This window comes from Molothrus aeneus, chromosome 6, assembly GCF_037042795.1.
Source record: "Molothrus aeneus isolate 106 chromosome 6, BPBGC_Maene_1.0, whole genome shotgun sequence".
Lineage (NCBI taxonomy): Eukaryota > Metazoa > Chordata > Aves > Passeriformes > Icteridae > Molothrus > Molothrus aeneus.
In genome coordinates, this window is record NC_089651.1 from 14,202,674 (window position 1) to 14,228,095 (window position 25,422).

Consider the following 25,422-nt stretch of genomic DNA (forward strand, 5'->3'; position numbering starts at 1 on the left):
GCACCACAGTACACATAACTGCACATTGAGCTGTTGGCTTACAGCCTGCCTAGGAGGGGCAAGCAACAAGTATGTGCATTTCCTAAGTTCTTCTGCTTCTGATTGTCTTCCTTGCTTTCTTCTATTATCCTGCTTAAATAGGAAATACTTTCACTTCAGCTGTGTTGCTCTGTTCGGAAATAAAATGAAGACACGTCAAACACACAAGTTTATGTTTTTCTTTTATGTTTGTAGGACCATCTTGGGATATCCCAAACCTGTGACACATGTACATGTGTAATCATAAACCACTGAAGAGAAAGTACATACTGGAACGTTTTATTAAGAACACTCGTGTTCTTAATAAAGAAGACTTCCTCAAGTCACTCATAGTCAAGATCCAGTGTTTTTTAACCACTTCTTCAGCACAAGTGTGCGGCACGATTTCGAATAGAGGCCAAGTTAACACATCTGCTTAACTGTTAAGGTAAATCTTTTATGCCAGTGATTCACTGTTCACGCTGTTTGCCGGCACCCGCGGGTTCTCCGTGCTGTTCGGAGCTGCCTGCGCTCCCGGCGCGCCTGCCCAGGGCCCTGCACACCACGGCAGTCCCCGCCGGCCCCCCCGCATCCGCATACCCACATCCTCTCCTCCTCCTCCTTCTCCCCCCGGGCGGGCGGCAGCTCGCAAGGTGTGTCCCAGGTGCCCGGCTATATCAGGCGGCACAGCGGCGGCGCTGCGGCGGCCCCATGGCGGCGCCGGCCATGGCCGAGCCGCGCTCCAAGCGGCCGCGGGTGACGCTGCCCGCCTGCCCCGCGCACCGCCCGCTGCCCGCCAGCCGCGTCCGCCACGGCTTCCCGCCCGCCGTGGAGGAGGCGCTCTGCGGCCTCACCGGCGCCCAGCTGGAGCTGCACTACTGCCTGCAGGCGCTGGTAAGGCGGCGGGCCGCGCACGGCCGCGGGAGGGCACGGCGGGCTGCGTGTGCCCCATCGCCCCGCAGCCACCGGCCGAGGGGAGAGCAGGTGCTGAGGAGGGTTTAGAGTCGGGCAGGGACGGCACAGCGGTGCCTGTGTCCTGGCCCAGGGGGGTTGGAGGCTCTCCGGCTCTCTTTGGCAGCGCTCCTGCCAAAGCCGCGCCGCGGCCGCTGCGCCCGCACGGCCACGGAGCAACGAGGAGGGTCCGTAACGCGCGGGCTGTGAAACAAACGAGCGCTCGTGTGTTTTGGGTAATTCACAGAGGGCCTTTTGCCTGGGAAAAAGGGACAGGAAGAGGGGATCCTAACAGCTTTGGAGGATAACGCTTGAGAGGGTTTTTCCCCAAACTTTGTGTGTGGTTAACTATAGTCTGTGAACATCGTGGATGGCTTAGGGTTTCTTGCTCCACAGGCATGAACTTTGGACATGAAATCATAAAAGGTATCACTGATAACATGTCAAATTCATGCCAGAATTATATCTGGCTACATATCAAGTGTTAAGGCAAACATATAACTTAACAGAGACATTAAAATTAAAAAATTATCAAAATTATCAATGCTATAACTTCTGATGGCAAGCATCCACAGGGAAGCAACACAAACTATATTCAGTATATCCCCAAGATCTTTCAATTGAGTTTGGTGTCAAGTATAAATTCAATGAAAATTTAAGTATGCAGTAAAACCTGTTAGACCTGTGGAAAAAAAAGTTGTAGTGATTGGCATCTGGATGGGATGGAGAAAACTCAGTTAGAAATTGACTGGATAAATCAAACCTAGAAATGTGAACATCCTAAATAGTGAATGATTGACATAAAAAATTTACCTTAACAGTTAAGCAGATGTGTTAACTTGAACTCCAAGTTGTGCTGCACGCTTTCACTGAGGAACTGCTTATAAAACATTCAGTCTTGGCTGTGCTGTCAACAGAAACAGGAATGAGTGACTTGAGGAAAAGGTTGCTGCAAATAAAGCAATGAATATTCTTAATAAAACATTCCAGTATGTGCTTTCTCCTCAATGGTTTATGGTTGTGTGCATCTATGTGTGTCACAGGTTTAGGTTATCCCAAGAAGGCCCTGAAAATATAAGAGAAAAACATAAACTTGTGTGTCTAACATGTCTTCATTTTCTTTCTGAACATAGGTGAAATGAAAGTATTTCCTATTTAAGCAGGGTAATAGAGGAAAGCAGAGAAGACAATCAGAAGCAGAACTTAGGAAATGTACATACTTGTTGCTTGCCCCTCCTAGGCAGGCTACAAGGCAACAGCTCAATTTGCAGTTCTGTGTACTGTGGTGCAGGGCATGCCCAAGGGACAGAAGCTGTGCTGTGTTGCACACCCATGGTCAGGGCACCAGCAGATCAGGATGCTGTAGCTCCCTCAGTTTGGTTCTTGGCATAGTCCCAGCTGCTCCCTCTCATTCTCCTCACCATCAGGGCTGTGCAGAACCAGTGTTCCAACCAGTGTAACCTGCTGGCTCTCCTTTGCTACCTCCCTGTAATACTTTTCTTTATGAGACAGCCATACCATGGATAAAATATTCTAAATATAAGGGCTATTAGGTCTGTTAGCATGGTTAAATATGGCAGTGGTTTAAGTTGTTACTTTCCCATACAGAGCAGAACAAGGCCAGCAGATGATTTAGGGTTGTAATACTTCTGAAATTATAGAATGGCCTGGGTTGGAAAGAGTCTTAAAGATCATCAAGTTGCAAACCCCCTGCCATGTGCAGGGACACCTTTCCCAAGACCAGGCTGCTCTGAGCCAGCTTCTCTGGGCAACCTGTTCTGGTGTTTCACCATCCTCCCAGTAAAGAGTTTTTTCCAAATACCTAATGCAAACCTGCTCTTTCAGTTTTAAGCCATTCCCCCTTGTCCTGTCACTGCATGCTCTTATAAAAATTCCCTCTCCATCTTTCTTGTAGTCTCCCTTCAGGTACCAGAAGGACACAATTAGGTCACCAGAGCCTTCTCTTTTCCAGGCTGAACAAACCCAATTCTCTCAGCCTTTCCTCACAAGAGAGGTGCTCCATCCCTCTGATAACTTTGTTTCCCTCCTCTGGACTTGCTCCAACAGATTTATGTTCTTCCTGAGATGCCTTCCCAGGCATGAGTTATATCTTACATTGAAGGTGTATAGTTCAGTAGGAGTATCCATGATTTTGGAATACCATTTTCCATAATAAAACTGACAAACAGATCTAAAGTTGTGCTTGTATTTGCCTCATCTTTCTCATACCTTTGAAAGCTAACTTTTGACTGGAATGCAGGCCTGCAGGGATAAATTTTATGTTCCCTGTTCTGAGAGTATGTTTAAAAAACAAAACAAAAACCCTCCAGAAAACACAATTACAAAACAGACACATGCTAACCACTCATAAATAAAATATTCTGAAGATCTCTTAACTGCTACTGCAAGAGCAACATCATTACTACAGTTGCCTGACCAATATTAAAGGATAGAAGGAGTTCTAGTAGAAGTATAGATTTTTCATTTCATACTCTAACTACTCACTTCATTTATTGTAGAAATCAGATCAAGGTCTCCAAAGTGATTGTGCTTTGTGAACAAAACACCTTCCATTGGAAGGGTCTCCCAAGTTCTGTTAAGGCCACATTCTGCTGCAGGTGAGTCCCATATCTGGCAGCTCTTAACACTCTTGTTTTGTGTGCTTAGGGTGAATATTTTGATCAGTCACATGTGGCTCTACCAAATATTTCAAAGTTCTTCCTGCATCAAGCTCTGGAAGAGAGAAAAGCCGCAGAGGCGTTGATGAAGTATCAGCAGGAAAGAGGAGGCCATTACTGCTCTAAAACCATCCAGGTGGGTAGTAGTGAACAAATTTTCAAGCAGCTATGATCCATTTAACTTACTGAATTATATTGTTGGTAATTCAGATCTCTGCATTCACCCACTGTTAGATTTCCAGTTAATTTATCTGGCAAACTTGTGTACACAGTTTTGTTCTTGATTGTGATGCCTAGAAACTGTCACACATACTGTCCTAACTCTATGGGGTTGCTTTCCAGTCCAAAAGAATATGGACAGTTTTCCCCTTTCCTTTTACTCAGCTGGACACTGCTGTTTCCAGTATGCTGTAATGGATTATGACCCTTAAATTGTGCTGAAACAGTCCATTTGTCTCCTTCACACTGAACCTAAGTGGAAGCTTAGACATGACTAGCACTTAAAAAGAGTAGTAAGGAAGGAGAACCATCCAGCTTGGGGAAGTAGTTAACTTTCTAAATTACAGCTCATGACAAAATTTGAACTATCTAAGATCTAACTTGGGCTTGCTAAGGTAAAAAGGAATAACTCAAATGTTTTCAGGAAAAAAATAACCCACCTCATTTGTTTAAGACCAAGAGGCTGCTTCTCCTCTACCAAGTTAGTTAATGCAGAATGCTCCTCTTTTGTCCGTCATAGCAGTTAAGCTGTAGAAAGTAAAAAGACTATTGTAAAAATCTTTCTTAACACTCAGTTTGCATTAAGGATGAGCTTAGGACTTCCAGTACTTAAAGGGGGCCTACAGGAAAGAGGGAGAAGGACTCTGTCAGTGTTAAGATGAGAGATAACAATTTTTAACTGAAAGAGGGCAGATATTTAGGCTAGATATTAGGAAGTCCTTCTTCACTGTGAGGGTGGTGACACACCAGCAAAATTTGCCCAAAGTAGTAGAGAATGCCCCATTCCTGGGAGTGTTCAAGGCCAGGTTCAAGGCCAGGTTGGTTGGGCCTTTGAGCAGCCTGGTCTAGTGGAATATGGCAAAGGGTTGGGACAAGATGATTTTAAGGTCCTTTCCAACCCCATCCATTCTGTGATTAGGCTTCCTGGTGTAAGAACCCTCTTCAGGCATAGCTGCTGCTATGTAATTCTGTTCCTTGAAGAAGTGCTTGGATTCTGCCACTTGTGTTTAAAGCCTGCAAAAAACAATAGATGCACCAAAGTGGAAGCAATTGTTGCAAAATCCTAGTACAACTTTTATAGAGCACCAGGTTAAGTTGCAGGCATCCATTGATGAATACAGATACATGAGCTGTTCTTTTGAGTAAATACAATTCTGTCTTTGTTTTCAGAAACCAAACTGTGATTATGCAGTCGGTCTGATGAAAGCCCTGGAACTAGCAATGGTACAATGGAAAACTATGCTACGGTATTTTGAAGAGCTTTATGCCCTGAGTGTTGAAAATGCAGACCCTCATAGTGCAAGCACTATCAAGAAACAATTTATTGGGCCCAAAATCCAGAAGATCAAGCTGATGGGAGATCTGCTGACCAATGCTCGCAGGCTTGACTGTTCCCAGGATGGCAGAAATAGTCTTGGGGATTACTTTATGGACCGGCTGCAGAAAGAGTTCAGGACCAGCATAGAGCCAGAGTCCTGTGATCACTGCAGCCCCTGCCCACCTCTCCAGCAGTGCACAGGAGCTGCAGAAGGTCTGAAGCAACCCCAGAGAGAATGCTCCCAGCACAGAAATGGCATAGGGCCAATATATGCAACCATACACTGCACCACCATGCTGCCACAGTGTAACCATGGCACAGGAGCAAAGGTGAAGCAGGGGAGGGAGGGCCTTTAATGCTCAGGCTGCTGCAGCTACAGGGCAGCTCCTCAGGCAAACCTGTCCTGAGGGTGGAATGGGACCAAAACTCAGGAGACACAATGCTCTGTCCCTCCTCCTGCTTTACACCCCATCCCTTCATCCTGTGCAGAGTCACAGCTCAAAATCTAGCCTATACCACTATTTGCTTTAAATGATAGCAAGGTTGCCAGCTAGATTGTCACATTTATCTATGCAATTCTTCCTAGAAGCCAAAAGTTCTTAAGATTTTTCTTTCTCTTAAATGATTAATAGGATCAGTTAGTGCAAATTATTTTAAGAAGATATATATAAATTTTATTAAAACAAATAAAAAAGAAATCACTGAACCTTTAGTGCAAGGAAACTTTTACATGGCAGAAAATCCAAATATTTAGTTTTATATTACTGAATATTTTATTTTACTATTCAGTATTTTAAATTACTAACAAGTATAGTAAAATAATGAACTTTTTTAAAGACTTGTTCAAAAACAATGAGTTTTTTGTCTTATTTCTATCATAGTAGCAATTTAAATAAGTAGTCTAATGCATTTACTGATCAGCTGTTTCTAGTGGTATACTTCAGGATGAAGGATGCAAACATTTCCTCAACAGTGGGAATAAGAAAATGTGCTGATTTCTCTGTAGTTATTGCCTAGTTAGCTTTTCTCATCCTCAGAAAGCAGATGAGAGAGAAATTAGGAGTTCTCATTAGATGAGAACTTTAGAGGTTCTAAGGCATATTTTGCAAGTGTCACCGAAGAGAGTAGCTCTTTGTCCAGACTTAACATAGGATGATTGCTTTAATTATAATACAGAGTCCTATCTTAGCTAGCTCACTAAAGGTATTACTGTGGCACTCCTGCTACTTCTTATATTCCCTATTTGGTCCCAAGTAGGGGCATGAGATCCTAGTGAAAAAACAGCACACTTAACTAGTATTGCATTAGAGAGAACGGCTACTCATTAGTTTTACCTTTTAATTAGGGCAGCTTAGTTCAAGTGCAGAGGTGTCCAAATTCCTCTCATTAGTCCCTTACCAGAGTGCCTCATTCTGTATCCTGGCTCCCAAGGTCACCTAAGAAGAGCAACTGGCTAGATCAGCTGCCTGCAGTTAGGGATTTTTTGTCATTATATACATCTTTTATGCAGTTGGGGTTTGATTCATTGGAAGATTGCCTCGCACTTTTGTGTAATACTTCAGCTGATACTCCTGTTTTGCTTGAAAATAAATTCAGTTCCATGTCTGTATCTCCAGTGTATTCCTCAATTCACCACCCAGGCATGCTGGTATTATTCTCCAAGAGATTTTGCATATGTATACAAAACTGGGCCAGTATTTTTCTGCATCTGAGGAAGTTGTGCATGATGGAAGAGTATGACAGAGTGAAAATAAATGCCAGAAAAATGCATTCCTCTAAAGCACTTCATAATGAAACATTTTTAGTAAACTCTGACCCAGCTACAGTTAAGTAGCAATTTCTGCAAAGCCCACCTTCTGTTGGTGTTGTAACATGGGACAGAAAATTACAATGCAGATGTTTTCCCAGTCTTTTCTGTGAATGTGGTTCAACTTTGTAGTGGGGATGGGGAACACACGCACTTTAAAACAACCTCTGTATTCATCTATAAAAACACTGCCATGCGCCACAGAATGGCTCAAAGCAATTTTAGAATCATGCTAGATTTGCCTGTGTTGAGATTGCTGCTCTCTAATACAGAAGGAGTCTAAAAGATATTTCCATCTGGACTAGATTCCATCACCCATCCTCATGCTGAGCATACCTTATTCAACAATTAGTTCCAGTGACTGCAACTCAACATGAATAAGAGCAATGGAATCCTTCCCTCTCAGTATTAAAATACAGCCCACTAAGTGTGACCAGAGCAAAGCTACTAACTGAATTCTAAACTAGTGCTGTTTAAAACTACTTCATGTACTACTAATAACGTTTGACCTACTTGTACAACAACCTTCACCTTTTGAAAGGTGATGACCTGAAACATAGTTACAGCTTCCTCCACAGTTTACAGCATTTAACAAAGTCCAACATAACAAAAAACCAAACTTGTACATTTTTCAGAGCCAGACTTACTTGCCTGTAATTTTTCCATGAAGTAGTGCCATGTCTGTTTCTCAGACTTCTCATGTTCATCTTCTAACCAAATGTATCCACACACTCTAAGAATTTAAGTCTTTTTCTCTCCCTTTTCCTTTGCCAGAACATGTTCTGGCCCCTCTGCCTCTAAAGACAATTCTGTTAATTCCAGATAAACTCACAATCAGCTGTTTCCCCAGCCTCTATCCTCTGAAAAAGAAAAGAGAAATCAACCAGTTACTGTAGATAATAAGCTCTTCTTGTCCACATGCTGCTTCTGCTGAGAGGGCACACACACTTGTGAGTATGGTCTCAGATTTAACAATACCTGTCAGTTGTGTATAGGATGAGTCTATCCATGTTTCTCAACGTAGGAAAAATAATCTGCTTCTGCCTTCCCAGCTTACTTTCCAATCACAAACTGAAAAACAATATATCAAAGATGAATGTAGAATAGGTTAAGGGCAACAGCTCTTATAGAAACTTTGCAAATTATCTTTTTCTGCTGAATGTTTGTTAAGCCACACTCTCTGTATCTGTATTTCCAAAGCAGTGCCCAAACAATCCAAACACACAGCCTGGGACAGCTCTGAAAAGCTAGTGTAGCACCAGTACCCTAAACCTAGCATCCAAACTGGAAGCTCAGGAGAGACTTACCTTAACTGAAATTATGAATTACAGCGCCAGAGGCTTTCAAAGAGGTTTAACAATGGAATCCTTGTAAAAGCTTGCCATAAGAACTACCTGCTCTCAATGTCCTTAAAAGTTTCCAAGTGGAGATTGTTCTGTCCCTCATCCTCTCCACTGTGGCCACACAAAATCCAGAAGAGTATCTCAGGGTTTGTTCTTTGCAAGGACATTTTTTCAGGCCTCATTGTACATGGCAACATCTTTCTGGACAAACCTGTCTTTGGGAATGACACTGGAAAGTGGATGTTAGTGGTGGCACCAGCAGGGAATCACAGATTCAGAATTGTTAGGATTGGATGGGATGTCTGGAGATCAGCATGTCCAAACCCAAAGAAGTATCCTCAAGGGCACTTTGACTGGAAGACTACTGTGTGGAATTCACTCTGTGGTCACAGCCTTCTCCTGACCTTTTCACTTGGAGGAATTAATGCACTTGAGCCCACACTCATGGGCAATTATTGGCAAACTCCCTGTAGTGCTTGTCCAAGCCCCACTGTTTGTTACCACTTTGCCAAAGGTAACCCCTGCTCACTCAAGTCCCTGAGTGTCTTTTACTGGGGTCACACATAAGCTACAAGCACACAGAGGCAAAATAGTCTACAACACTGACTGAATATTAGGTAAAATTACCTTTTTCCAAAAATTAAGCCAATGGTCTGGAGAGAGTTTAAGTGTCTTGAGTGGGTCACACTGCCAGCACAAAGCCTTGATATCCCATTTTACATGTTCAGTTGTTACAGCACAAAACTCTTTCTCATTTAAATTTATTTTACATTATTGCATACCTTGCACTATTTTGAATACAAATTATTTTTACTTTGTTAGCTGTTCAATAAAGATTTAAAACCAACTATCTTTATTCCTTCTGGATCAAAGAACATCTGTAATAACATTGAAGTGTCTCCAGAAATTTGCCAGACACAGCTGGGAGATACATTTCTAAATGTGCAGGGGTGGCGAGTAGCTGATCTGCCTTCTTGGGACATATTTTTCAGCATCAGGTACATTGAAAGGATGAATTTCTACATATCGTTTTATCATTAAATAAAACTTTTATCTTTTAGAGATACTCACAGCTCTCATCTTAGTCTGTACTCAAAGATATTTAGGTAAGCAGAAAATGGGGAGTGCAGATTAGGAATTTTGCCAAAAAACAAATTGTGTAACAACAAAAGAAGCCACCATCATGAATCATGACAGCCCATCTGAGAAGTCACAGGCATAGGGACTGGGAATTGATCATTGATGGATGTTTTTTACCTTTTGCAATTCTGTCAGTCATCCCCTTGTCCCACTGACGGCAGAGCTTTGCTGCTGATTTTGAACCAGCCGAAATTTCACCAACATTTATAACTGCAGAACAGAAATTATTTTTAGCTTGTGGGACATTAAATATATGCACTACTCTTTTAATCATTAAGTCAGTGAAATCACACAGCTGAATTGCTGAATTCCACTGAGAAGAACCTAATTTCCCATTTCAAATGATACTCAAAAAAACAGAGTAAAAACTCTGGCACCCTTGAGGGCGTTACCAAAGCTCATCCCATTTCCCCAAGCTCCAAACTCTCCCACTGCTAGAAATAAATCCTTATCGAGCGAGCCGTCCAACTGCAGCACAACCGCAGCAAAACCGCAGCCGCGGCACGGAGTGAGATCCATCTCTCCCAAGGTTTCCGAGTGAAGGTAAACAGAGCTGGAGGAGGAACCCGGAATGCCAGAGTTCGCAGGGACGGATTCTCGAGGGCAGGAAGGCTGGCGCACCGCGGGCCCGGCGGCGCTTCCCGCTGGGACAGGCCCGCAGCGCCACCGGGTGGCCGACACCTGCCCGTCCCGGCTCTCCGCGATGTTCCCGCTTCCCCCTGCCCCGCACCTCCCGCCGCTCCGCGCTGTCCCCGCTTCCCCCTGCCCCGCACCTCCCGCCGCTCCGCGCTGTCCCCGCTTCCCCCTGCCCCGCACCTCCTGCCGCTCCTCGGTGTCTCCACTTCCTTCTGCCCCGCACCTCCTGCCGTTCCTCGGTGTCCCCGCTTCCCCCTGCCCCGCACCTCCTGCCGCTCCGCGCTGTCTCCGCTTCCCCCTGCCCCGCACCTCCTGCCGCTCCGCGCTGTCTCCGCTTCCCCCTGCCCCGCACCTCCTGCCGCTCCGCGCTGTCTCCGCTTCCCCGCCGTCCCGCACGGTCCCGGCTGCCCGCGGTGTCCCCTGGAGCCCCCGCAGTAATTACTCTTGTGGCGGACAGACCTGTCCAGGGGCTGGGGGCTTGTTCCCTGTGAGGGAGAAGCACACACCGGTGTGTGCGGGGACAGCGGGGCGCGCCGCTCTCCCCCCGGACGAGAGGCCAGCGGCACCCGGCACCTTCGGGCATCAGGGCGGCCGCTCTCCCTGGCGCGGCGGCAGGGCGGGCTGCTGAGAAAAGAAAAAAACAAACAGGGGAAAATGCAGCCCTGCGCGCATCCGAGCGCCCGGGCCGCCGCTGCCCCTGCCCCAGCGGGACACCGCGCCCCCCCCCGCCGCCCCGGCCCGCCCGGCCGCGCCCCCCGACCCGCCCCGTCCCGACCCGCCGCGCCGGGGGGCTCGGCCATAAATACGGCCCCGAGTGGCGCTCCCGGACCGGCGCGGCTGCGGAGGGGGGTCGGGGCAGCAGTCAGCGCTGGTGGCCTCGCCTGGGACAGGCTGCGAGAGTCTCGGCTCTGCGCACCCGCCCGGCCGCAGAGCAGCCCGGTCGAAGGCCCCTCCGTTCCGAGCCCCTCGCTGTCCCCTCTGGCCTAGCCGCTGTCCCCTCTGCCGCCCCCATGGACTTACTTGGCCCCATGGAGATGACGGAGGGCTCCCTCTGCTCCTTCACAGCCGCCGATGACTTCTACGATGACCCGTGCTTCAACACGTCGGACATGCACTTCTTCGAGGACCTGGACCCCCGGCTGGTGCACGTCGGGGGTCTGCTGAAGCCCGAGGAGCACCCGCACCACCACGGGCACCACCACGGGCACGAGGAGGAGCACGTCCGGGCGCCCAGCGGGCACCACCAGGCCGGCCGCTGCCTGCTGTGGGCCTGCAAGGCGTGCAAGAGGAAGACCACCAATGCCGACCGCCGTAAGGCCGCCACCATGAGGGAGCGCCGGCGGCTCAGCAAGGTCAACGAGGCCTTCGAGACCCTCAAGCGCTGCACCTCCACCAACCCCAACCAGCGCCTGCCCAAGGTGGAGATCCTGCGCAACGCCATCCGCTACATCGAGAGCCTGCAGGCCCTGCTGCGTGAGCAGGAGGACGCTTATTACCCCGTGCTGGAGCACTACAGCGGGGAATCGGACGCCTCCAGCCCCCGCTCCAACTGCTCCGATGGCATGGTGAGTGCCCCAGGGAGGACTCCCTGCCACCAAGGTGCCCTGGACGCTGCTGGTCCAAACCTGAGCAGGGCGAGTCACCTCTTCCTGCCCTTCCTATAGCAGCTGCCTTCTGTACCTCCCCAGGCAGAAGACAAAGTCCTTTGTCGTGCCTTGAGCACCCACAGCGAAGGGAGGTGGGGTCCCCACATGGCAGGATCTTTGGGAAAGAAGAAGAATCTCTTATACACTTTGTTCCCTAGGATAAGAAGTTAGGCAGGTTCCCCATGTCCTGGAGGAGCCAGGGCAAAGTTGCTGGGGGAGAACTTTGGGAAGCTGCCTGGAATGGGGGCATTGCCTGTGATCCCATAGCTTTTGAGGCATCTCTGTTTCCATCTTCTGCTGTATCATTACCTTTGAATCCTCTAAGGACAGCAGAGAGCAAGAGCCCCCTAGGACATGGTAGTTACGCGGGAATTGGTAAGAGTCTGGGTTTTGTTTTCCGCCATTCATCATGACAACAGGAGGAGTGTCTAAGCAACAAGAACTGGTTTTTTTGACCCTTAAGAAAAAGATTATCCATTTCTTTTCTCACTTACTTCATCCCCTCCATAGATATTTACAAGCAATAGGAAGGAGAATCCTGGCTTTCAGTCCAGTTTGTATATTATGGGCATGGGAGAAGAGGGGTGGGTGCCAGAGAGGGTGTCTCATCCCCACATCTTTTGGCTGGGGCTGTAGGTTCAGCCTCTGGTGTGACTCTGGGCTGGTGGGATGTGGTGACCTGAGTCCAGGACAGCTCTCTGGATAGACCATGAACTGCCCTTTCAGACCAGAGACTGCTTGTTGTGCTCTGGAGGGGATAGTCATTACTGAGTTCATTATCTGTGATCATGAGATACTTAACAGATTGGAGAGATTTACACAAATTATTCCTCTTCAAGATACAGCCTCTTCTAATACAGGAATTTGATTGTGGATTAAACTATTGGAAACAAATATATTAGTCAATGTTCTAGAGCATTTTCTATACGAAATGGAAATGGGAAGAGAAACTGAAGGAAATACAAAGGGACAAGGTAGACAGAAGCTTTTAAAGAGGAATTATTGTTTAGAAAAGTCTTCAAAAACTAAATTAAAAAGACATAATTCCCCTTTCACACAGGTCTCAGGATAACCAGTTTACTCAGGTCTCCCTGTTGTAAACTAAAGATACATAAAGATACATTCTGATCAGAATGCTGGAAAGCCTCATCTCATCTGTAAAGTTGCAGCATTCTATGCAAGAGTGGTAACTTTCCTGTGGAACAGCTGTGCCACATAAACTATTCTGGGGTGGACCCCCTTCTAGACACGTTTTTTCTTACTCAAAGATTCTACTACTCGATGGCATTTCAGACAGCACTGGAATGATGGCAACAGACCAGAGCCTGAAATATGAAATTAGATGGTTCCTGGGATTTGGGTAAGAGTCTGACCTCACTTGGATTTCTCTCCTTCCCAGATGGAGTACAGTGGGCCCCCCTGCAGCTCTCGCAGAAGGAACAGCTATGACAGCAGCTACTACACAGAGTCCCCAAATGGTGAGTACATGTCCTAACAGCAGTGTGAAACACAGAGACAGAGGCAGGCAGTGCAGCAGCCTCCCTGTGCCTGCTCTGTGTCCAGCTGGGCTGAGAGAGGAACCTGCCTTTCCAGCCAGCAAGCCACTGCTGCTGGTAGGGGCCCTGGATTTCCTCTAGTTGTATTTGCAAATATGGGGATGTGTTATAGCTGTATTTCCCATTTTGCAAATCTAACAGTTGGATAGAAGTATTATGCACCTAATTTCAGCATTTAACCATATTCTACATGAAGATTTCTTACTCTCTCATTGATCCAAAATGGAATAATTTATGACTGATTTTAAATCTGCTCTTCCCTTTCTATGGACTCAGTGGAACCTTAGATCCTCCCTGTCCCCAGAGCAGCACAGTGTGGTTGCACCTCTCTTCCATTGTGAAATGACAATCTGTTTTCTGGTTATTGGTGTCCTTCACCAATTACTATTTCCTCTGAGTCTTCACATGCCCACAAATGTTAATTACCAACTGGATAATCTGAGCACCTTTTTGTCTGTTTTTTAGATCCAAAGCATGGGAAGAGTTCTGTTGTTTCCAGTCTCGATTGCCTCTCAAGCATTGTAGAGAGGATTTCCACAGATAATTCCACATGCCCTATACTGCCTCCAGTGGAAACTGTTGCTGAAGGGAGTCCCTGTTCCCCTCCAGAAGGAGTGAGTCTGAGTGATGGTGGAGCCCAAATTCCTTCCCCCACCAACTGCACCCCGCTCCCCCAGGATAGCAGCAGCAGCAACCCCATCTACCAAGTGCTATAAGGACCCCTCCAGCTGGACTGCACCAAAACCAGTTTGCTCCGCTTGGCCTTGCTCAAGACCTGCCTTCTAAGGTTGAAAAGACTTCTAAAGACTTGTTCCAATTTTAAAATATCACTGAAAATTCCTTCAACTAACTTTGCAAACCTGTATCACTTCAAAGTACACATAGTTATTTATTGGTTGTTAAACTAAAGTTATTTAATACATCTAGAGATAAAATTGTATACCATGAAATGGCCAATGTTTAATCCGGGCTGTGGGGAATAGGAAGCTGGCTCTTGAATGTGGAGGAAAATAGAAATCTACAGCAGTAGAGGCATGATAGATCCTTCCTATTACTCCTGTTCTGGCCAAAATAAGGTTGTGGACCATTTTTTATAAAAACTTTTGTATAATTGTAAATAAGAGTTGCTTTCCAAAAAAAAAAAAAAAAAAGAAGAAAAAAAAAAGAAAAAAGAGCAAAATAAATAAATTTGGAAAAAAAAAAGAAAGAACCAAAAACTTAAAAAGGGGAAAAATTTAAAAATATTTAATATTGCTTGGTTTGTTGTGTCAAACTTTAACTTTATATATTTATACGATGTGGTTGCCAAGAATGTTTTCAACAGTATTCTAAATAAAGACCCTTATTTATAAAATCTGTGGTGTTATCTTGACTTTCCTTAGGGCTTCTAGAATTACTAGTGCATTTAGGAGTGGTATTAGATCTCTGCCTTGGCAGGAAGAAGATACAGGCTCTGATTCAGCAAAGAAATCAAGAACATGCTTCAGTTGCACTACTTTGCATAAACATGCTGCTATCAAAGGGTCTCCTTTCTTCATATTCTGTTGTGGCCACTGCTAAAGCTAGACCTGAGCATCACAGGCCATTATTAGAGGGATCAAAAAATAAGCATGTTCCTTCTCCTGCTCCCAAAATTTACAATTACATTGGAGCACTTGATCTTACAAAGATGTGTTGAAACTAAGAATCACAAAAAATGAGATTCTCCAAATTCCAGTGTAGCTACTGAAACCTCATACAAAACTCACAGGAACAGGTACTACATTTTGGGACAAGGGTTTACATTTTTCATTCAAGTTCTATTTTTCAAGTGTTTGTACTAAGTTCACGTATTCCCAGGTATTAGAAACTAATTGCAAAGGAGTTTTTGTCATAAAGTTCAAGTCACAGATCACAGTTTTCCTCAAGTTCAAGTTGGAATGTAGGCCAAAGATAGGCAGTTTTAATTTGGATTTGAACTTTATGCATCTCTGGCAGCACTGCTCCAGGGATTTGCTTCTTGTTTAGAGCCTCTCTAAAAATAGCCGGTGGGCTCTGTTTCATTCAGTATCTATGTGTAACCTTGAAAGCTGGCTGTGCAACTGAAAAATGTTTAGCCCTGAGCTGGTTGTCATTGGAAAGTAACAATCAGGGCGTTTCTGTGCATCTGGACAAGAATAACCAGCAACTATGACCTGTTTCTTATCACATCCCTATGATTTATGGATTTTGTAGAAACATCACAGTAAAATAAAAACAAAAAGCACGCTGAAAACCAATCTAGGTATCGTCATCATCACTAAATACTTTGATGACAGACTAGTCATTGTGTTCTCTGTTAGGTGACTATTATAGAGGGAGTTTGTGCAGCTCTTACCTTAAGCAGGAAAAAGAAAGAGGGAACAGCTAATTCCAGGGAATGTCTCCCACTCCTTAAATCACGTATGGCCTTGAAGATCAATGTTCTGTGGAGAGGAGAGGAGCAAGCTTCCACGTGTTGAGCAGAGCAATGCAGTTGCTTCTCCTTCTTCCTGGGGCAGTCATGCTCCAAGCTTGGTGATTTTTCCAGAGGGGCAGGGATGGTAGCAGCCATGGGTATTCCTTCCTCATCCATGAGCTTGGGGTCATGGTGGATGATAAATCAGTGTGGAGGCATGGGACCATTCTGTGGAGCAGCCCAGGCTCCCATGGATCAGAGGAGGCTCTGAGGCAGTACTGGCCACTCATCATCTTCATCAAAGTCTGACTTTGTAAAGGTCTCCCACTGACTCCCTGTGGGCAGAAAACACTCCAGCCCATAAAGATTGAGCTTACCCCTTTCATTTTTCCATTAAAAATAAAAATCAAACTAATTTGAGAATGTGTCATACTGTCATGAATCAGGAGGGTCTTAACTAAGGTTGGAAAAATAGCCCAGGTTAGTTGGAAGCCTGTATCCTTTATAAAAGCTAAGGAGAGACAGTTGCCTCAAAAATCAGGACCTCACACATCATCAATATAATTTTCATTGCCTTCAGCAATGAAATCAGGCCAAATCAGGCCCGCGATGCTAAAGATTCAAAAAATGCTTTTGTGAAATACTAAAGATCTTTTAATCCCCATAATTTGAGGCTGGTAAAAGTATCAATCTTACTGCCATTAAATGGCAACCAAAAAGTATTTTGGAAGCTCAGGAATGACAGAGGCTCTGGACATGCTGGCAGTGCAGAGTTCATGCCTGCACTGCTTGCACCCCACTCTGAGGGACACAATGGGGAGTACCTGGCTGTAGGGCTGGCATGGCAGAGAGGGCACAGGGCACTTGTGCTCAACAATGTACATGCAGTTCCATGTGAAGTCATGTATATTGCATTTCACTGATTTATTTTAGCCACTCGAGTTTCCACATACTGATGTTAATGTTACAACAGAGAACAGGCATTTAGCACATCTCAAAATAGATGGATGGATGATGAGGAAAAAATATTCATAGGTTTCCTATGCAGAGCCCATCTTTCTCCCATTGATGTCAGTGAAAAAAAGTTCACTGGAGTAAGGCCAAAGGGTGTCAGCACTGGTAAATACATGTTTAGGTTACAAATATATTTATTTTTTACTTAGATAAGGAAAATTGTTCTCTTGTGCCATCTCTTCCTGTCTAAGGTAATAAATATATTTAAAACAAAGCCCTGTGCATGAAGAGGACAGCATGTAACTGATAGAAATATATCCCAGTCTATGAGTAAATATTTTGAGGCTAGTAATATTTGGATTCAGAGCTTCAGTTCTGACACAGCCAAGGAGTATATGCAAGGCTGATCCAATATATACAAACTTTGGGTCTTAAATTGGACTCCTGAAGATGAATTTAGGCATTTTGGGTTGATCCTACAAGACAAAGTGCAGTCTACCTTGGTCTACAAAAACACTCCAGCATGGGCTCCAAACACACACTGATAGTCTGAAAGTTTTTGCCACATAAACTTTCCAGTTCAAAATGATGTTTCCTAAGGAACACTGCCTCCATCAGGAAAGTCATATAGATACAAACAAATAAAGGAAAGTAGCTGTCTTCAAATATAATGATAAGTGCACATTTTAGGAATGTTTGATTTGATTTGGTAGCTTAGGAAAGCACTGCATGACAAACTCAGTATTACTGGTTTATCTCACTCAAACCACTGCTATGGAAGAAGTGAAGAGGAATAAATTTATATCTCACTTACATGTAATAAATGCTCCAATTTTACATTTCATCAGATCATTTGCCAGTATGAGAATGAAGAGGATCTTTTTCCTACTTTCAATATTCCACAACAAACTGCAATAAAATTGCAAATTACAATGTTAAACACCATATCCTGCATTATCATAGCAATACTGCTACAGAAGTATTTCACATACCAAACCTTCAATTTTAGGTAAAAGATATATGAACTATTCTTGGTATCTGTTTTCCCTTTAAAAAGATTTTATTATCTGTATCCAAATATATTAAAGAAATATTAAATTGGCAGTTTCTTCACACCAGATACTGCTCTTCTACAATGACTTGTCACTTTCAACTCAAGATAAAGACCTTAAAAAACCCCTTGAAAGTGGACAGAAAAGCAGTTTTCATTTTACATCTTACATTTTGCAGGGATATTTAAAAGGTTCAAAATGTGCAAAGAGTCAAAACTGCCATCTTCAGAAATACTACATTCAAAACAGACAAGGAAACCTTTGTACCTCATACCTCATGAATTGTAATGAATGAATTAATTAATATTTCATTTTTGTTTAAAAATTTCCTTGAAATCAGTAGGAATATTTCCAGCTTCAGTAGGAATATTTTCAGGCTACTGCACATACTGTCTGGGATAATGTTCAGGTAGCAGTGCAAAGCCAGGACAAACTCCCTGCTGTGACCCTTTGCTGGTGCTCTGGTCACTGACCCATTTCTGTCACAACACTCTCAGATGTGCCGATCCCCCTGAGCACAAGCCTCTGAACAAGCTGCCAGGCTTTAGTGCTCACCTGATCTTCCAAGTACCATCCAGAAACTGCCCCCATAATAGTGCTGAAAGCCTGCAACACTTCCTAAATGAGTGGCTGACACGGAGCCTGTGATAGCAGGAGATGGTATGAAGGTCATTTCACATAACTTGCATGTGGCAATCTTGGCTTCACAGGCAGTAGGTAAAAAGGCCTGTGTAGAGTCAGAGTGCAAATCTCTGACAGCATGACCTGGAGATCATCTTGGGAGGCACATTCAAGTACCTCATTAAGCGCTATTTACTATCAGCTCACCCTCCCTCAGCCTCTCAAATCACTGGTTTTCTAGTAAAACTGTTGAACAGCCATGACCTCCTCTCCTTGATGGATGCAGCATGCTCCCTTCTCAGCAGGCTTGTTGTGCAACTGGGAATGTCATTAAAGTGGAGACCTTTCCATCTTGAAATTTCAGGGCTAACAAGGGAGGGGATGGTCCCTAGCATAATACATAAGAGCTGTCAGATAGGCTTTTCCCTCCCAGGACCCAGCAGGAATTAGGAACACATCTGACAGAGCCACTTGGGTCAGTACAAGGAATCCAGAAATTTCCCTGTGGACCCAGATACCTACATTTTGCATACACAGCCACTTGTGAATAAAGATTTAACACTGTAAGCTAATGGTGAAAACTGATCTATCCTGTAACCATGGGGTGATAGAAAACCTCAGGGGTTTCCCAATAATACAGTCAACATGGCACTGAATTCACATTTTCTTACTATAACAGCAATAACTTTTATCATCTACAGGCATCTTAGCAACATCAACAGCTGTGCTATTTATGTAATAATGCATAACCTCACATTTATCAATAGCAAGGCAAATGCTGTAACTATTTATTAAAAATTTACTAAAAATTCTAACAGACAATAACCCACTTAATCACATGACTGAGGGAGGTTGCAATTTTCATTGGGATGTTGGGTTTTTTTGTTGGGAGTCAGATTCACTCAGAAGCCTGTCAGCACAGTTACCTCCGTGTGCTGCATATCCATGGCAGTAAAAGGGGTCCCCCAATCTCCACAGTTCTCCCTAACCCACCTGAACTGACCTTGAGCCTTTTCTGGTCCAACAGCCACATCTGCTGGGAAAAATATTAACTACATTTCTTCCTCAAATCATTGCTTGGTGAACTCCATGTTCTGTTTTATCATCTTTCCATCATGTCAGGTTTGTTGGTGCAGAAACAGCAAAGATCGTGACAGTCTTCAGACAGCACCTAGAGGCCTATACATTAGGAGCATCAAGAAAAATATATTGGAAAACCCAATTTCCAGCCTACTAAGAACCTTCTACAGAAACAGAGAGAAAAAAAAATTGTAAGATTAGTATGGTTGGTTGGGTTTTGGCTTTTTTATTGCTAGACAAATTCTGGGGCACCACTCTATTTTTCTTTAGGTGAAAAATAGAGACAAAAGGCAGGAGAAAATGGAAAGTCTTTGAATGCATTGTAGGGCCTGTGCTGAGAGCAGTGGTCCTGAGGGAGACAGGCTGCTTGCCAAGAAGGCAGGTGGGCCAGATGCAGAGGAACTGCAGATGACAGCAGCATCACAATGACATTCTCTGGTGACAAAGTCCCTCAGTAGGGCACAAATCTTGGCCACTGGACCAAGGGAGGTGATTTTCCCCTCTACTCTGCTCTGGTGCGATCCCACCTGGAGCTGTGCCTCCCTTCTGTGCTGAGCTCTGGGTCCTCAGCACAGAAGGGACATTGACCTGTTGGGGTGAGTCCAGAGAAGGCCACCAAGCTGATCAGAGGGATGGAGCACCTCTCCTATGAGGAAAGGCTGAGAGAGTTAGGATTGTTTAGCCTGGAAAAGAGAAGGTTTCAGGGTGGCTTTCCAGCACCTGAAGGGAAAATACAAGAAAGATGAAGAGAGGGTATTCAAAAGACCATGTAGTGACAGGACAAAGGGAACGGCCTCAAACTGAAAGATAGTAGGTTTAGATTAGGTATTAGGAAGAAATTCTTTACTGTGAGCGTGGTGAGACACTGGCACAGGCTGCCCAGAGAAATTGTGGGTGCCCCATCTCTGGAAGTGCTCAAGGCCAGGCTGCACGGAGCTCTGAGCAACCTGGTCTAGTGAGAGGCGTCCCTTTCCATAGCAGAGGGGTTGGAAAAAGGTGATCTTTATGATCCTTTCTGACCCAACCATTCTATGATTCCCTTTATATTGTGGCCACACAACATTCCTTTCTTTCACATCAATGCTCTACTTCTGAATCCTAAACAAAATGAAACAATACCTTTTTGTTCTGAATTTTTAAACTTGTTTTTATGGCACCTGCGAGTTTCCTGAGGCAGAAGCCTAGACAATCTACATTTGAGAGCTGCTGCAGTGTGAAAGTACATTATTGAACCAACAAGCAGTGTGTAAGCTTTTCTCCTGGCCACCGGAGGGCAGCATTTCCATGAAAAACAGGACTTCGACATCTTTTTTTAGTATATATATTCCTTTTTCCCCCCTAAACTCTCACACCTAACTCTTTCTCAGCTCAGGTAGAGAGCATCATTTCACACTGCAACAATTGAAATCAATGAACTGAATTCCTAGCCAGTGTAAATTCATCAGTCTTGCTGGCAGTTGACACAGTATACTGGGATTATTACAGCAAGTACAAGCTCATGGTTTGAGTTTGGATGCTCAAAGATGCATTTTTATGGGAAAAAAACCTTTTGTTTATATGGCAAGGCATCCCTATGTATGGACTAAATTTCAGGATGAAGAGCATCACAGAGCAAAGCATTTATACAACAGCTTGTAAAGGGAGACCCGTTCTCCATCCAGGGCACGTAATGCTCTCATTACAGATCTAATGGCATGGATGCAAGGGGTTCATGTGTCACACGTGTTCCTTTGTATGGGACAGGTCACACTCACATCCCTTTGTTCCATTTGGAAAGGAAGCGGGTATGTGCTAGGCACTCGTGCTCGAGGCTCTCAAAGGCTGTCCTCTGCAGAACTACACACTTGAAACAGCTTGCAGTTGAAAGCCAGCTGCACAAAATGTAGTCCCAAACATGCCTTTCAAAAGCTTCACAGATGCCAATTACATTAAGCGATAAGAAAAAAAGCAACGAAGTAATGTGCCTAATTAACAAAGCTAGAGATGGAGCCAGCCACTTGGTTTGAAGTACTTCCAAGAGAGATGTTAAATGCAATGGTCAGGGCAACTCTGGAAGAAATAAATTAACATGCTGGGTTAATATTTCAAGCTCTGTGGGAGTAAAAACTGTGTGTGGTAAGGGGAAACAAAGGTAAAAATATCACAGGGTGCTATTCTGTTTGTTTGTTTGCCAAGGACACTTTAGCTTTTGCCATTTATTATTCTTCATGGTACGCTCAAAATTATGCAAGAAGACATAAAAGTGTCAGCATTGCATCACTGGCCTTCCTAAATTTATCTTTCACCCACCTGTTAAATCTCAGCTCAAGGTCAAGAGAAAAACCATTTTAAGTGAATCCACTATGAGATAGACACATTCATGAAAAATATCTTAGTAGGGTTCTTTTATCTTTAGTACTATCTGCAGCCACAGCTTAAAAGATTCCCCACTCTATAGGACAACAGTGGAGTTTTTTTCTGGTCCTCATAAATAAGAACTGACTGACAGCTGCCTGGTTCCAAATCTTAGATACCTGTGGTTGGGAAAGCTCAGACCATCACAAACTCTCAAGTTCCAGCAAGTAGTGTAGTTTGAATCCATTCCAGTACTCATCTGTTGGCAGCTGTTTCCATGTGCTCCTTCTTGAACCCTTCTGCTGACTCCCTAGGGAAGAGCAGGAAGATTGTCACGCAATGAACTCACTTGTTGTGAGCTGGCTGCTCGTGTTTTACCCCAATCTGTCATCTCACCTCATCTGCTCTCTGGCCTTTTTTTGCCATGAGAATTCTGAGTTCTCCTCTGCACCTAAGGGGGAAAAGAAACCCCAAACCAACCATTCCTCAAATTATTCCTTCTTTCAAGTACAAATAATTATTATGAACAAGAGATACAGAAAAGATTGATCAGATCACTTAGTCCTCACAGCTGTATCCCACAGTGATTCCTGCATGTATGTTTTGCAGCTAGAAGTGTCTGACATACCTTCACTTTGTGATGAGGGAAGGCAAATGCCCTTCAAGCACTCCATGACCATTACCTGCAGCCTTTTTTTTTTGTTTGTTTGGTTCTGTGGTAAAACACAAAATGGAGAAAGAGAAAAAAAAAATCAAAAATAACATTTCCTATTTTAGACATCAGTGTTTATGTTTTCTAGACTTGCAGCTGAGCCTTTAGGAACTTTGGTTGACTGAGCAAATGTCTATGCACATTGAAGCTCCTCTCTTAATTTGTCCCATTACTATTTTATGTACTTGGTAACTTGATATCTACACTAACATTAATTACTCAGACTAAGCAAAAGCAAGTCTTAACGAAGATAATTAGTTTGATATTTTCATCTTTGAAAGTTTTAATTTATACTTTGGTATATTTTCTCTAGCCTGATTTCCAATTGGACCAAACCCCCTCAAATCTCTTGGGCATTCAAAACTTTCAGGTGTACCTGAAAATGCAAACTGTTGTTCAGAGACATCTTTTTTTTTCAATCCCAAAGTACCTGAAAGTACACCCCTAAATATAAGCAGCATTCTGCAGATGCTATTCAGCCTAATGTTCAGAGAGGAGAAATAATCAATAAGAGAAGCAATACAACAGAATATGGAAACAAAGTTGAAGAAGATTCCATTAGTAACAAATGCAATCATCTGGATTTTACCCTAGCCAGAATTATACATATTTGTGGGTATATTGGTCAAAATACCTCCTAAGAGCTTTACAGGCATAAACTCAGGAAAATAGAGTAATTTCTCTGACTTGCCATGTCACCTTTTCTGTGGAGCACTGTCCTTTGCAGCATGCATCTGTCTGCTTGGATTATGCAGTGATCAAACTGGGCCACACAAGCACAGCACCACCTCAGCACGGAGACCTTTCTATACAATGAAGGCTTCTGAAGAGGCTTGGCATGATAAAGCAATTAAGAAATATCTTTGCCCACATCCTGAATTACTACCACACAATCAACCATTTCCTCCACTTTTTAACAGGCAGAATAAGTTGGAGAACAGTTTCAGAAGAAACAGTAGAAACCTATTGTATTTTTTATTACAGTTGGAAAATTTTCAAAGAAAAAAAGGTCTTTATTATAGATTTGAGAATTGGACCCTCCTTTTTTCTCACTGCTCCATAGGAAAGCCAATAAATATGCTATTGTAGACTGTCTTAGGATGAGAATCCATCCTAGAAGAACAGAAAGGTCCAAGTTTGCATGAGAATGGAGCATTTCTTAAGGAAGACCCAACTCTGATTTCTTGCAGGCCAACTCTGAATATCTTGTCCCACTGTAATCCTTCTCTGCTCCCTCATCATTTCCCAATTCCTCCTACTGCTGGGCTACCTAGAGGCAAAGACTACAACTGCAAAACCTGGCAGAACGCACAGATGAATCAGATGGAATCAGTAAACAATGACTAAAAGTGCAGCGTCACAGGAACAAGCGTATCACTGTGCCTCAAGTTAAATCATTTAAATACAAACCTGCTGCAAATCTTAACAGGAATTCCAGCCACAGTCTGGAGGGCTGGTATAATCCTATTGCACTGGGATTCCTACAGAAGTCTTCCCCAGGCCCTGGAAACCTGGTAGAGCATGTTCCTGCTTCCTGGAGTGCAGAGATCATTCATTACAGTGTGTCCCAGAAGGGAAAGGCAGAGGACAAGCTCATAGAGGTGCCATCCCTTTACTATTGCCTTTCTTCTAGCTCTCAACACTTCATTTAACTGGAACAAAAGGTTGCTGTCAATGCTAAGGCATAGGCCCAGGCATGGGACTGGATAAAGAAATCTTCATTTCCAGCAGCTGGTCCAAGCTTTGGGACAGAAAGTGGATTTTGCTTTCCATTTACTCACATTTATATTGTATAAATCCTGGCTTTTGACAAAAGAAATGCAGCAGATTTCATCCTTAGTGCCAATTATTTAACTAGCATCACTGGAACTATTATACTTTATATCTCTTCATATGCAGCATTCAAATAATTACTTCAACAGGATTAAATGTCATATTTCATGGGACTGGCTGTGTAAATATTTACAAAGCTAGAGAACAGAAAAGACATCTCAGAGTTATTGATTCATGTCAAATATTGAGAAGCTGGGTTAATCAAGGGATTTAAGCAATGCTTTAAACATTTGAGTCAGCATTGTTGAGATTTATTTAAACTACTCTTACCTTTCAACATCTAAAGTTTTACAAATAGTTTATAACAATAAAGACTTACAGGCCATTTTCCCATCTGTTTGTCTGAGGACATTTCAGTTACTGTTGTGAACTCAGTAGGCTGAAGAAGTAATAACAGCTCTGAAAAGTGAATCCTTCAACAAAAATAAAGTTCTCATTGCAGTAAAAAAAAAAAGGTAAGAAATTTCTAATTATTTTGTGGTATTAGAGAAATAGCCAGCTGATGGGCAAGCACATACATTTTATAAAACGGAGCATATTCCATACTCCTTGGTAAGAAACAGACCCTAATTTTTTCTGGTTTTTTGGTGATTAAATAAAAAAGATACACTTGCAGTGCTGAGAGCTGCATGCCTTTTTCAAGAAAAGACTAGCACCTCCTGTTCTGTATTCTGTATATAGTAGTTGTGAAATACATATGTCTGTATCTATGTGTTTGTGTCTGTTGCTATGTTCATGCACCTGCAAATTGGCTGAGATCTTAAAAACATAATGACAGCATTAGTAGAGTTTTGTTTTCAGAAAAGGCTGACTAGGCCAGTCTGAGAAAGTCAAGGACCTTCTAGGACCACCAAAACAAATCAACTAATAAAATAAAGCCAAGTCCCTGGCCTTTTCTGAAACTCTAGCTGTAGTGCATGGTAGGAATTAAATGGTTCCAACCTATGTGCCCTCTTTTGGCAATGCAGATTCAGAGCCCTCAGGATGACTGAGCTCAGCTCGTAGTAATGAGTTTAGATAAGGGGTTTTTTGTTATGTGCTGACAGGAAACTTCCAATTGTAAGCTCAATTTTCCTCATCACCAGCTGGATTTTTGCTGGATCACACC

At 43.7% G+C, this 25,422-nt stretch overlaps 2 protein-coding genes and 1 long non-coding RNA gene across 3 annotated transcripts; 2 read left to right on the plus strand and 1 right to left on the minus strand.

Moving 5' to 3' along the window:
• Positions 1-729: 729 nt before the first annotated feature.
• On the plus strand, positions 730-6,793 carry LOC136558204 (ferritin light chain-like). The gene is made up of 3 exons (XM_066552525.1): positions 730-912; positions 3,637-3,783; positions 5,037-6,793. Exons 1-3 carry the CDS (start codon positions 730-732, stop codon positions 5,538-5,540), a joined length of 834 nt encoding a protein of 277 aa, XP_066408622.1. The 3' UTR covers positions 5,541-6,793.
• A 4,327-nt stretch (positions 6,794-11,120) lies between these two features.
• On the plus strand, positions 11,121-14,028 carry MYOD1 (myogenic differentiation 1). Its single transcript, XM_066552753.1, has 3 exons — positions 11,121-11,675; positions 13,156-13,234; positions 13,778-14,028. Exons 1-3 carry the CDS (start codon positions 11,121-11,123, stop codon positions 14,026-14,028), a joined length of 885 nt encoding a protein of 294 aa, XP_066408850.1.
• A 1,512-nt stretch (positions 14,029-15,540) lies between these two features.
• On the minus strand, positions 15,541-19,519 carry LOC136558369 (uncharacterized). The gene is made up of 3 exons (XR_010783868.1): positions 19,359-19,519; positions 17,497-17,591; positions 15,541-16,063 (listed from the first exon to the last, which is right to left on the minus strand). It is a non-coding gene; the product is annotated as an uncharacterized lncRNA (long non-coding RNA).
• Between the last annotated feature and the right edge of the window lie 5,903 nt (positions 19,520-25,422).

Coding starts and splice junctions, on each gene's coding strand:
- LOC136558204 (XM_066552525.1), top strand. CDS start 730: ATGGCGGCGCCGGCCATGGCCGAGCCGCGCTCCAAGCGGCCGCGGGTG. Junction 913..3,636: donor ACTACTGCCTGCAGGCGCTG/GTAAGGCGGCGG, acceptor TTGTGTGCTTAG/GGTGAATATTTTGATCAGTC. Junction 3,784..5,036: donor ACTGCTCTAAAACCATCCAG/GTGGGTAGTAGT, acceptor CTTTGTTTTCAG/AAACCAAACTGTGATTATGC.
- MYOD1 (XM_066552753.1), top strand. CDS start 11,121: ATGGACTTACTTGGCCCCATGGAGATGACGGAGGGCTCCCTCTGCTCC. Junction 11,676..13,155: donor CCAACTGCTCCGATGGCATG/GTGAGTGCCCCA, acceptor TCTCCTTCCCAG/ATGGAGTACAGTGGGCCCCC. Junction 13,235..13,777: donor CTACACAGAGTCCCCAAATG/GTGAGTACATGT, acceptor TCTGTTTTTTAG/ATCCAAAGCATGGGAAGAGT.